Here is a 12,677-nt window from a genome sequence, read left to right on the forward strand (position 1 = left end):
GATTTCATTTAAACTATTATTATTACTTTTGAAATATTCCAAAAGATGTGTTACTGATGTAAGTAATTCCTTAAAAAGGACCGACATTGTAAATTTACCAATAAAATTGAAATTTTTACTTACCTATAGTACCTTTTAAACTTATTTACCCTCGCTATTGAAGTTTTAACTTAATTACAAGTTGATATACAATTTACTAATTATATACAAATTAATATTAAATGAGTATTCCTTTATATTAGGACTTGAATAGGGAATATCGGCTATTCCCTCTTCGGCTCTCTCTCTCTCTCTCTCTCTCTCTCTCCCTCCCTCCCTCTCCCTCTCTCCCCAACCCTATTTTTCTTCTTTCGATTTTCTCTGCTTCTCTCTCTCTCTTTTCTCATCTACTTCATCCTTTTTTCTTCAAAGAATTCATCAATGTATTTCAATCGTTTGACTATGGAGTTTTAATTGAGCAAATTCCTTTCATGTTGCATAGTTGGTGTTTGAATTGAAATTGTTAATCATTAAATTTTTAAGGTGTTTGATCCTCCACCATTGACAGCCAGTAAAAAGCTTCAAAATTTTGAATTTAAGTTCGGTTTTCAAAAATATTTATTTGAATGGGATTTTGTTGCAAACGATTAGGGATATTCTTTGGAGTTTATATCTCAATTTTGAGGGTGTTTGGTAAAGACTAGAGTTGATTTTGGCTAAATTTTTAGATTGAAACTCAAAGAAGATGACGAACACATGATATACAATATACATACAAATTTTGTATTAAAGTTATATTAAAATTATATTTAAGTTGTATTATGTTGTATTTGTATTTTTTTGTTTGAATGTTATATGAAAGTTGAAAACAAGTTGTATATTATATGAATCGTCGTGTGAAATTTGTATTTAATAGAAAGACTCTCCTTTGTATAAAGTTGTTGATATATACTATTAAAGTTGTATTATAGTTGTATGTAAATTATATTTCGGTTGTATTCTATTGTAATTATATTATTTTCGTATAAAAGTTATATATATGTATCAAGATTATATTAAAATTGTATTATAGTTGTACGGATATTATATTTAGGTTGTATATTATTGTAATTGTAATTTTTTGTAGTAATATTGTATGAAAATTATAAATAAGTTGTATATTATATGATTAATTGTATGAAATTTATATTTTAAATAGTCAGTTGTTATATATATATACTAAATTTTTATCAAATTCATATAAAATTTGTAAATAAGTTGTATAACTACTGAACCAATTTGACAGCTTGATGATTGAAATGCAAAAGTTTATGAAATTCATATGGAGTTGATACAATTGGTTGATGATTAACATTCTGAGATCTTATGAAATTTCATATTTTATGAAAGTTGTCAATTGTTAAAATTCGTTTAAATTTGGTAGAATTTAACAGTTTTATAACCAGAAATCAATTGTACCAAATTTATATGAAATTCGTTAGTTGTTATCAAATTTGTTGTTTATGATGATCGATGCCAATTCAACACTATCAATTTTTCTGTCTCACTATTGCCGCCATAAATGTGAAGAAATAAAGTTATTGACAGAATAAAAGGAAAATAGGAGAGGAGAGTTGACGGAAGAAGAAAAGGGAGAGATGATATCAAAAGAAGAGTGAAGGAGGTGGCAAAAAAAGATTGAGAGAAGAGATGAAAGAAAAAAGAAAAAGGCGTAACTAATTGCCTTGGTTGAAGACACTAATACAGTTTTCATCGGAATCTATTTTCTAAACATGGATGGCGTAACCTCTCTATAACAATATCCTTATATAACAACCATTCACTATAAGAGCCAAGTTTTCCTCGGAATCTATTTTCTAAGTTATATTTTACCTCTCTATAACAACTTTTTACCTGTAATAGCGACATCCATATTTATAGTAGAATACTCTTTATAAAATTACCTCTCTATAACAGCCAAATAGAATCTTTATGGTTACTAATAATAATTCTAAAATTATGCACATAATCTTTTTTGTTGCACAAAGTTTTTATTTTGCATAAGACATAAGATTTGAAGATTTGCACATGATATCTTTATCATTGGACAAATGCCAAAAAATATTTAGATAGAAGATTTAATTGTTAAGCTCTTAGATTGGTGAAAGCTATTGGATACCTTTTTGCTGAAAATTTGGATACGAATCTTCGCCAATTCAAGCATTATTTCGCTAACAAGAGAATGAAATCTACGAAACAAGCTACAATTAAAAAGTTCTTTCATTAATCTTGAAATAATTTATTTTTCTAATTAGCTTTAAATGTGTGCCTTATAGTTTAAATAATTATTATTTAGTTATGAATTTATGAATTTATTAATAATATATTAACTTTCTTCAATATTTAACTAGTGAAATACGCATATCTTTTGAGATTTTAAAATTTAAATAATTTTTTATTTTTATATGTAATATTAGAGAAGGAAAAATAATTGATATTTGGATAATTTTTATTTATAACAGCCAAAAAATATTTAAACATCAAATACTGCTTTAGGTGTATAACAATCATTCACTATAAAAGCCAAAATATATGGGAACAAACGAGACCATTATAGAAAGGGTAATGTAATGGATTTGGAGCCTTTTAACGGGTACTGTATATAATTTGTAGAAAAAACTCCGGCTAAATAGCAAACTCTAATAAGTTTCAAATATTGTATTCCACAAAAATATTGAATATTGAATACTCCACGTGGGTCAAAAACCAAGGTCTTAGGAAAAAAGAGAAAAGAAAGAAGAAGCCCTAAACTTTGGTCTCAACAATGGTGGATGGGTCGAGAGACGTGGATGTGGAGAAGCTGATCTCCTTCAGCAAAGATCTCGTTCAGTTCTTGAAGGACGACAAAGATGTCGGCTTCTTGAAACAGTGTTTGGAGCAATCTAATGCCGTTCAATTACAGTGCCTTTCTGAATATCAAACCCTTCGGAGTTCCATTCAAGGTATGCTTCGCAAATAGTAAAAATCTTTAGTTTTGCTCAAATATTGTCCAATTGGGTTTTCCTATAAACTGTGTGAAAAAGAAGAAAAAAAACAAAAAAGATTTTGTACCTGTTACTTGTAGATAATTCTTTTTTACATGGAATTGAGAGACCATTGTCTGTTTTTTCTTGTACTGGATTATCAGGTCAAAAATTGATTCTCTCAAAGTATCGTAATTTCTGGATGCTTCTCTTAATGACATTTTGGGGATTGTGGAGTCTGTCTTAGTATTTTATACGAGTACTTGTTTGGTAACTCACTCTTCTGGTCATTAAGTGAAGTCTTGTTGCTCTTCATGCCAACCCTTTTGGTGTCATTATCTATTTGTTCCTGATAGTTTTGTGATACTCTTCTACATTTGGTATGATTTCTTCCTAAGCTGAAGTCCTTCTAAGCCAATATCTTATGAGCAGAGGTCCAGCATGTTTATATCTATATATACTTAGGTTAAGCTGAAGTTCTTTGGATCGTTGCTATGGTATTTAGTGGCTTAGCCAAGCATTAACTTATGATTTTGACCAGAAATAACTGGATTTATTCTGGATTTCTTGATTTGAAACTATTATATAATTAATTTAATTCATTACATATGCTCAGATTATGAGGCAAAGATAAATATGTGCAATCAGAGAATAGCAGAAGCACAATCTGAAGCTGCTGGAGATGCTGAAATAGATACACTGCAGAAAGAGAGAGAACAGAAGCTTCAAATAGAACAGCTGCTAAGGGAAGAACTTAGATAAGTATATCGAAAAAGCATGTCTTCATATTTCTCAGATAGTTTGGTGTTATGATTACTGATTAGCACCTTTTGCTTTAACACAGTTATAACCGATGAGATCGATGATTTAGATCATCAAAGAGCCTCTATTGAGGAGCAAATGCAGTCACTTGAGAAACTTGAGCGAGATCAACTTCGAGCAGAGTAAGTAATCAGAACCTTTTATTAGTAGTTTAATATGTTTATAATTATATCAGCCATTTACTCCGAACATACTACTATAATGTTCTGTTGAAACAATCCCATCTTGACATTTATACGTCGACTCAGTAAACTTTTGCAGCTTTATGCTATCAAATAATGGGAAGAGTTTGTAATGGGTCTAGGATGTTAACATCATATTTTGCCAACTTGGTTCTGTATCTTAACCTGGTACAAGTTGTTGAATGCATCTGCCAAATGCCAATCATTGTTAAAGTAGACGTAGTCCATTGACTCTCCATATGGTGCAGATCAAGTAGAGATGGCAACAGGGCGGGGTGGTGCGTGCGGGTTAAGAATGTTTTCTAACAAGTTTTAAAGTGGGTCTGGGCAGGTTGCAGGTTCTTTGTGAATGAAGAACTACTGGGTATACAAATATTGATGAATATAACAACTTTTTCCCTCTCAGTTTCCACGCTTTCACTTCTACCAACCCGAGATCTGTATACTTCCCAAATTTTTGTTTCTACTTTTCTAGCTTGTAACTGAAATCTCTAATTCTTTGGCCTCATCTCGAGTCTTTGACTCTCTTACCCAATAGGTGGTGAAGTTGGACTTTAGACGTTAGTATGATTTGCAATTCTTTTCAACTTCTTTACCTGATTTTATTGATATTTTATCATTTCTCTAGATATCCTATCATTTTCGCTATAATTTATCATTTTAACTAGGAAGGGGAGCCTTGGCGTAATTGGTAAAGTTGCTGTCATGTGACCAGGAGGTCACAAGTTCAAGGCGTGGAAACAGCCTCTTGCTGAAATGTAGGGTAAGGCTGCGTACAATAGACCTTCCGTACCCTGCGCATAGCGGGAGCTTAGTGCACCGGGCTGCCCTATCATTTTAACTAGACTTCAGAATTCAGGCTTTTCTATGTATCGTTTTTACAACTTTTATTTTCCATGTTTCCTTCTATTATCTGGTTTTCTTGTTAAGCATGCTCCATAAATATACTGAGGAGGAGATAGATCACCAGAGACTAGAAATCAGATGCATTTTTGTCACGACTTTTTTCCACTGTATGTTTGTTTAATTTCAAATCACATTTAATGATTTAATTAAAGAACTGAGAAATATGGGTTTTGGAATTGTGTTATTCTGGCTTAAACATCCAGATTTTTGAATATCCTTTGGTTTCTTTAATTAAAAGTAGAAGAATCAATTTTGGACCTAAATTAAAAGTCTGGCAACACAACACTTGTAAACTGAATCATGAATGTCAAATTATAATAGAGTGAGTGTTGTTTTTGGAATTTTTACAAGATTGATGCAAAACCTTTAGATATTCGAGGGTATTTTCTGAGGCCAAAGAAGGATTGTAAGTACAGGTTTTTAATTGAAATATGTAAATAACAAACTAGAGAAAGAGAAAGAAAAAAGAAAATTATGCGAGGCGCGTGGAAAACATAAAAAAAGGCTATGCAGGGCGGCATGTTAAATTTTATTCGAGTTGAGTCTTAACCCGCCCCGCTTTGTTTGCCATCCCAATATTAAGTAATACCACTGTACACTTTTGGATGTCTATTTGTAACTATTGCCCATATAAGTTTTTCTTCAAGTTGATAAACATATGATTTAGCGTTATTTGAAAGCCACAAAACTTATATGGTACTTTTAAGTTTTAGGCATATTACTGGTAGTTCAAAGGTGAGGAATAAGCTTGATATGTATGGGTATAGGTATATTTTTGTCCCTTATCTATACTACTGAATATAAAATAGAGAAAAAGACATTAAGAGCCCCTTTTAAAAAATTTATGACCAAAATGCTCCCATTTTTGAAAAATGACAAAATGTGCCCCATTTGAAGATTTTATTACCTAGATGCCCCTCCATCCTATGTCCAAGCTCCACCTAAGTTGCTACCCTTTTTTTCTTTCTTTTCTTTAATTTTTTTTTATTTTTATTTTTTTGTTCTTTCTAATAAATTCTGCACTCTTTTTAGTTTCTTTTTTTTTTGTAATTTTTTTCTTTTATATTCTTTTTTATTCTTTTTTTTTGGTTCTTTCTAATAACAATCCCTCACTTTTTTTTAATTTTTTTTTCTTGTCTTAATTTTTTTTATTTGTTTTGCTGTATTTTTTTGGTTCTTTATAATAAACTATCTTCGTCCAAAATAATTGGTACTTTATTTTTGTTCTTTCCTGATAAATAAGTGAGTCCTAATATTTATATTGGGACACTTTCTATACAATCACTAATCGATTATGATTTTCAAGAGTTATTTGGTTACTCTTTTTGATTCTTTTGTTTTTTTTATTTAATATTTTATAGATGACCTTTTTTTTTCAATTTCTGAGAAATTTTAGGCTTTTTTAAAATAAAGAATTTGTCACCCTTTTCTCGTTTTTTGTTCTTTCTAGTTAATTCGGTAATCCTAAATTTTGGTGCACTATGCTAATCATAGTATACGAATGAGTAGTATACCAAGAATATTGAGAATGTAATCATTCAACAGTAATCATGGTATACCAATGTATAGTATACCAAGAATGTTGTGAATACCATTTAACATACCAGTAATATCATGGCATATTAATGTGTAGTATACCAAGAATATTGGGTATACCATTTGACATGCTCAAACAAAGTATACCATGGTTCAAGATTAATCATGGTAAACCATCGTATAGTATACCAAGAATAGTGGGTATACCATTTGGCAAACTCAAACAAAGTACCATGATACATTAATCATGGTATACCAAGAATATGGGAAATAACATTTAAGATAAACAAAGTATTAACATAATTCAACTGTTGGTATACCATACAGTATACCATGATTCAACAGTAATCGTGGTATAATACATAGTATACCAAGAATAATGAGAATATTTAGCATAAAAAAAGTGTATCATAATTCAAGAGTAATCATGATATAATACATAGTATATTCAAAATATTGTGAATACCATTTAACAGCAGTATTCAATGTATACCATGATTTAGTGATCACGCTATACTTTACAGTATAGTAAGAAATATTATGAATACCAATTAACATACTAGTAGTGATAATATGCCATGATTCATCAGTAATCGTGGTATACTATACAGTATACTAAGAATTTTGTAATATCATTTAACATACTACTAATTACAGTATATAATATTCATTGCTAACTTAGGGAAAGAAATGTGGTAGCTCCATTATAAAAAGTGTGATGACAGTTGTTCAATTGCAGATGTAATACATTCATCTTGGGACGTTTGAGACTTTAAGCAATTCTTTGGCAACTGCAATACGTTCATTTGCAATTTAAAATGGTGACATAAATACATAAAGAAAACTGAGTTGCCAATTTTCAATTTGGTAAGGTGAACCGTAGTGAAGAATAAGGTTGAAGATCATAATCCCCTATATTGGCTGCTATAAAACCAACCCAAAGATTAATACAATTTGCATACCCAATTGCAGATCCTTTTAAGAGCTTCCTGCACCATAAGATGATAAAAAATCATCAAGAAGCTACTTCTACCAAATCCTAGCTACTACTGAAGCTAGACTTTTCCTACTTAGTTAATAAAAGCCATGGCACAATTTAACTTGCCTTTTTCTTAGTATGCAAACCACACTGCAATATCTTGGAAAGTTGACGAACAGATACAGTGACTTTTGCCAGTGTTTGAACATCTAGGCAGCACATGTCAACCAAGGAATTTCCTAGGAACTGCAAATATTTGTTATTAATAATTTCTGTAGCTCTGGACTGGGCAAGATAAGCCACAAAAGCTCAGTCATGAAGTCCCAGCAGGGGTTGAATTTGAAGGGGAAGGGATCTGGGTATACGAAATTGGTACAAAGATGATTGGCTGTTTTCCAATTTGTCCCCTTTTTCGACACCCCAAATGATGTTTTTTAATAAAAATTCAATCTTGAATTAAAAGTGTAAAATTTATAGATGATTGGTATGAAAGGAGTAGATGGAGAAGGCTTTTTCTCTTATAACAAGAAGATTATTTTCTATAAAAACCTTGGAATAAAAGAGTGAACTTTATAGATGAATGGTATGAAAGGAAAAAGATGAAGAAGGCTTTTTCTCTTATACGCAGAAGAGAAATTTTATATAAAGATTCAACCTTGGTCTCCGAAGGAGTGACTACTTTAGTTATAGCTGAATGATATGAAAGTAGAGGGGGAATAAAGGGGTGGCTGTCGCAGTAGAGGAAATTTTGCACAACTGAGAAGAAGTGGAGGAGAAAACTTAGTCGTGGAGGGAAGGGATCTGGGTATATGAAAGAAGAAATTTGGGGGCACCGATGGTCATTTTAGGTTTTAGTGGCAGAGGTTGTCATAAAGTCCTAGCAATGAGGTATTAAAGTCCTTCTCCCTATAAAATATCCCTTATGTTTGCCTAAGCGTGCAGCTTTCGTCTTACCTTTAACTGGGTTTGTGAAACTAACGGAAAAGGCTAAAAGAAAGTTAATAATAATGGGAATTTCGTTTTACACATCTTCAACATTGAGATGCCTGTCTTCTTCCCCTTCTCTGCCAAACTTCTTCCATTCTACCCAAAATTTCTAGAAACCAAAATCCCTAGAAACATAACGCTAATTAGTGAATGATCGAATAGGAACCTATCTACTCCTAGAAGCATTAAGATTGGAAAGTTGCAGGTAAATGCACTTCATCGCCACTTTATCAAAATCTGTTTTTTCTCAATAGAATCGGCCTCTGCTGCAGCTCAACGTTAGGAAATCATCTGCGGATTGATCTTATTAGACTTGCATTAATTTTTCCATCTGTGGTTTACACTTCATAGACACACAGCCTCTTGTACAATACCCATCCTGTTGCAAGGATATCTGTGTTTGTATAAATGGAGTCCATTTCGTTTTTTCTTCTCTTTTGTTTCTTTAAATGAATTTTATTAATATTTGGTAATTTGTTAAAAAGAGCATAGTCATGATCTTTCCTTGTCTCTCTCTCCTTGTCTCTATCTAGCTGCTATTATCTAATACTGTTTCTCCTTTGTCTTTAATTATGCATCTGTTGATTTATGGTAACAGTAACTTTTTTCCTCGTATCTTGTAGGATGAAGTTATCATTGTATGCCTCTGTTACATGTATCATTCCAGACTTGTATGATCAGTAACTTTTTTCCTCGTATCTTGTAGGATGAAGTTATCATTGTATGCCTCTGTTACATGTATCATTCCAGACTTGTATGATCAATCAAAAATATCAGGCCGTATCCTACTTTGCTTGCTAAGCTAACATTTCTTATTTCTCGAGATTTTATGTCATGCAGCAGAAATTCCGTTCACCTTGACCCATCCTAGATATTGTGGAAAGAGATAACAAGGTGCTTGAATATTTTGAATTGGATCCATCGAAGCTGACTGCCTTTGACGCTAGTAACAGCATCTGGAAGATGATAACGTTGTGAGAATTGGATTCCTCTTGTGTTTACTTGTCAATTCTCTTGCAATCTGCTTTCTGGGAGACGAAACAAATTTCTGAGCATCCGCACTTTTTTTTTCTTAATCTTTTTTCCCTTTTTGTTTGTTTTGGTTTACACTCATTGTGTGGAGGCAACCCTGAGATGTTGCTTGTTTCTTGTAACTACCTTTAAGTTGTATCGAATGATTGCATGTAATCAACTAACCAGCTATTTTTAACGGATAATTTTAGATACCCCTCCTTTCAATTCGTAATACCGACTTCTTTTGTGGTTTACAATAAATACCACGAATACCTCACTTAGTTTGAATTTTCTTGTAACAATCCTTTTAATCTAGACTAATATTCTACTCTTCTAACTAATAACATTAAGAATATCTTTTTTGAGATATGCTTTAACAATAAAAATCCTACGTAATTCTGCAGACCTCTTCTAGTCAATTCAATTCCATTAGCAACAGACTGAGCACGACTCCTTAAGCTTAGTTCGTCAAAGTTGAATTCCTATAAGGAGTAGAAATGCTCCTCGTGTTTTCTCCTGCTAAGTTCCTAGTAGCATTAGGAGTTGTATTATTCTCCAAATTTGCATTTTGTACCAATTGGCTTGGGGGCATTTGCATATACCCGCTTTTTGTGTCATATTTTAACTTGTGCCCATTTTACAGAAAAAATTACAAGCGCACCCGCTTTTTCGCATAACTTCAGCACACGGAGCTGAAGTAGCAAAGGCAATCACGCAAACTTCAGCATTCTAGTAGCCGGGCCTGAAGTTCAGCTCTAGAGCTGAAGTTTTTGTTTTGTAACTGGCGAACTTCAGCTCTAGAGCTGAAGTTTTTGTGTTGTAAGTGGGAAACTTCAGCTCTAGAGCTGAAGTTTTTGTGTTGTAACTGGGAAACTTCAGCTCTAGAGCTGAAGCTTGGATAAAATTAACTCTTATATGAAGCCGTTGGATTTGCTCCTCTCCATTGATCCAATTGATGAAGCCTTCACCAGCATATTCTCCTCTTTGGGTTGTCCTCCTTCTCCCATGGAATGAGAAGCTTTGTTACATTTAGTAATTTCGTATTTATGGTTAATATGCTGATTCAATTCACCTGATAAGAATTTGTCGCCCCATATAAGTCCAGAAGAGCCTTGTCTGCGGAATGAAACAGCTAATCAATCTTTTTTTTTTAATTATTTAAAGCTTGACTTCTTCTTGTTTTTATACTCTTCTCTATCAAGTGAAGACACAGATTTATAGGAACACAGTAGAAGAATTAATATTTAAAAAGGCAAAGGAAAATCAAATATGACATACGGGATGGTCGTCCTCTTGCTTGACAACTCAGTCAATTGCTTGTTTGCATATTTCAGCTATTTCTTTCAGAAGAAGAAAAAAACGAAGGAGGAGAAGAAGGAGGAGAAAAAGGGCTGAAGTTATTTAAGAAATGGGTACAAGTTAAAAGTTTTAAAAAAATGGGTATAGGTTAAATGGGGGCGACCAAATAGGGCGCCCGTGTAATTTTTACTTGGCTTGGTACTTCCTGGCAAGATGTATTAATTGGGCCCAAAGGCAGTTATCAGAAGATCGTATTCAATTTTGGGCCAAACTTTTCATATATTCACATCTTTGGATTGCAACCAAATTCGTTGAGAGTGAACAGATTTATTGTCATCTTGACTCAAACTGAGCAACTCTTTTGTGTCTTGTATTTAATTTTCAAGGTTCTTGAACAAGTAAGCAAAAGAGAGTGGTTTCTCTCCTGCCAAAGGCCGGGGAGAGGAAGAATATCCATGGCGTTTTTACTTTACAGGCAACCATGAAACACCTGGGAGGGGAAGAGACGGCTTCTTGTTTCACTTTTATTCTAAACAAATTTTAAAAGAGTGTTTGCAAAATTAATTAAAGAGAAGAGAATACTTTAAAAGGAAAAATTAGTCATACTATAATTTTTTATATATTAAATATGTAAAAAGAATTGTTAAAAAAATTAAAATAAGGGAGGTAAATATAATATCAAAAACCACAAAGGAGATTAGTGTTACGGGACGAAATCTAAGGGAAAGACTCTGAATTTATTCCTATTTTAAAATAATAAAATATGTAAAAGATCTTTATATTGTCAAACAACTTGTGAAGCAATGAGGGATGAGATGCAACATGGCAAATGAACAAGTTGGATTAGCGCAATGACTAAACTGACAAGTGAACAATGCAAAATGGAAAACAGAAAACATGACCAAGTGATGGCTTAAAACGCATAGTGACAAATATGCTCGACAAAACAAATACAAAGTGCCCTGACAAAACTGACCAGTCTCGTATCACTAAAAACTATGAGTGGAACTTCATTTATCAATATCATTTTCACTAATGATGATGGTTTAGCCTTCATCCTCGATAATCTTTGTACCAAGATCACCCTTCAATCCCTCAGGTGGGATCAAGAGCAATTTAAGGATGCTCTTCCTTTGCATCCTTCATCTCATTCCTCTCTCGAGCAATACCAACTCTAACCCGTCCTAACGACCTTCGTGCCTTCTTTATCTCTTTGATTGCTGTAGGGGCCTTCTTCTTGAATACGTAAAATAGCAGTTCAATGTTAGACAGCTGTTCCACATATGCGACAACAATCCAACAACATGAGTTCACTTTTAACAAACAATGCTAGAGGAACTAAGACATGGTATACGGTCAAAATCATATGCCTCCGATTTATAGGCTTGAGGGTCCATCCGAAGCCCAAATTCGAGCGAAGTCGAGTTCGAGCCCGATGGACTAGACTCGAGCCCGAGGACAGAGTGCAAAGCCCGGAAATAGGAGTACGAGGAACACTAAAGCCAAGTATGCTCGATCCTGAAATAGTACCGTTATGGATTTGTAACAGAATGAGCTAGATTTCTGCCACGTCCCCAAGATCATGGCGCAAATCCCGGAATAGGATTGTACTATTCCGTAGGCGGTTAGACAGCTGTACCTAGAATATTACTTACTGTAAATAGAAATATACCTTATTTTGAGTTCCCCTATTATATAAAGGAGACCCCAATCATTTGTAACATCATTTAATTACTGAACAAAGACTATACTCTCTACTTTTCTGCCTATTGTTCATCAGAATTGTCCTTAGCTCTACTGTCCTTACTTAGCTTTTCTGGCCTAATTGTTCTTATGGTACTAAACCCACCTCGAGGTTAATAAGCTCGAGGTCACTACTGTTGAGTAACACTGGTTTGATTCACTTATTTCTTTCATTTCTACTTCATATCTCTTGATTATTAATTGGTATTGAACTAAATCACATATCTT

At 33.1% G+C, this 12,677-nt stretch overlaps 1 protein-coding gene across 2 annotated transcripts; it reads left to right on the forward strand.

Annotated features, from left to right (window-relative positions):
• Positions 1-2,675: 2,675 nt before the first annotated feature.
• Positions 2,676-9,639, forward strand: LOC107769550 (kinetochore protein SPC24 homolog). Of its 2 annotated transcripts, XM_016588775.2 has the most exons (5): positions 2,676-2,960; positions 3,598-3,739; positions 3,824-3,925; positions 9,100-9,173; positions 9,265-9,639. In XM_016588775.2, the coding sequence occupies exons 1-5, from the start codon at positions 2,783-2,785 to the stop codon at positions 9,369-9,371; spliced, it is 603 nt and encodes a 200-aa protein (XP_016444261.1). In that variant the 5' UTR covers positions 2,676-2,782; the 3' UTR covers positions 9,372-9,639. The 2 variants fall into 2 exon arrangements, with proteins under 2 accessions (XP_016444261.1, XP_075081506.1); XM_075225405.1 differs by lacking the exon at positions 9,265-9,639 and having other exon boundaries at positions 9,017-9,155.
• The last annotated feature ends 3,038 nt before the right edge of the window (positions 9,640-12,677 follow it).

The sequence above is a fragment of the Nicotiana tabacum genome, chromosome 11 (genome assembly GCF_000715075.1).
Source record: "Nicotiana tabacum cultivar K326 chromosome 11, ASM71507v2, whole genome shotgun sequence".
NCBI lineage: Eukaryota > Viridiplantae > Streptophyta > Magnoliopsida > Solanales > Solanaceae > Nicotiana > Nicotiana tabacum.

Coding starts and splice junctions, on each gene's coding strand:
- LOC107769550 (XM_016588775.2), top strand. CDS start 2,783: ATGGTGGATGGGTCGAGAGACGTGGATGTGGAGAAGCTGATCTCCTTC. Junction 2,961..3,597: donor CCTTCGGAGTTCCATTCAAG/GTATGCTTCGCA, acceptor ACATATGCTCAG/ATTATGAGGCAAAGATAAAT. Junction 9,174..9,264: donor TCAATCAAAAATATCAGGCC/GTATCCTACTTT, acceptor GACCCATCCTAG/ATATTGTGGAAAGAGATAAC.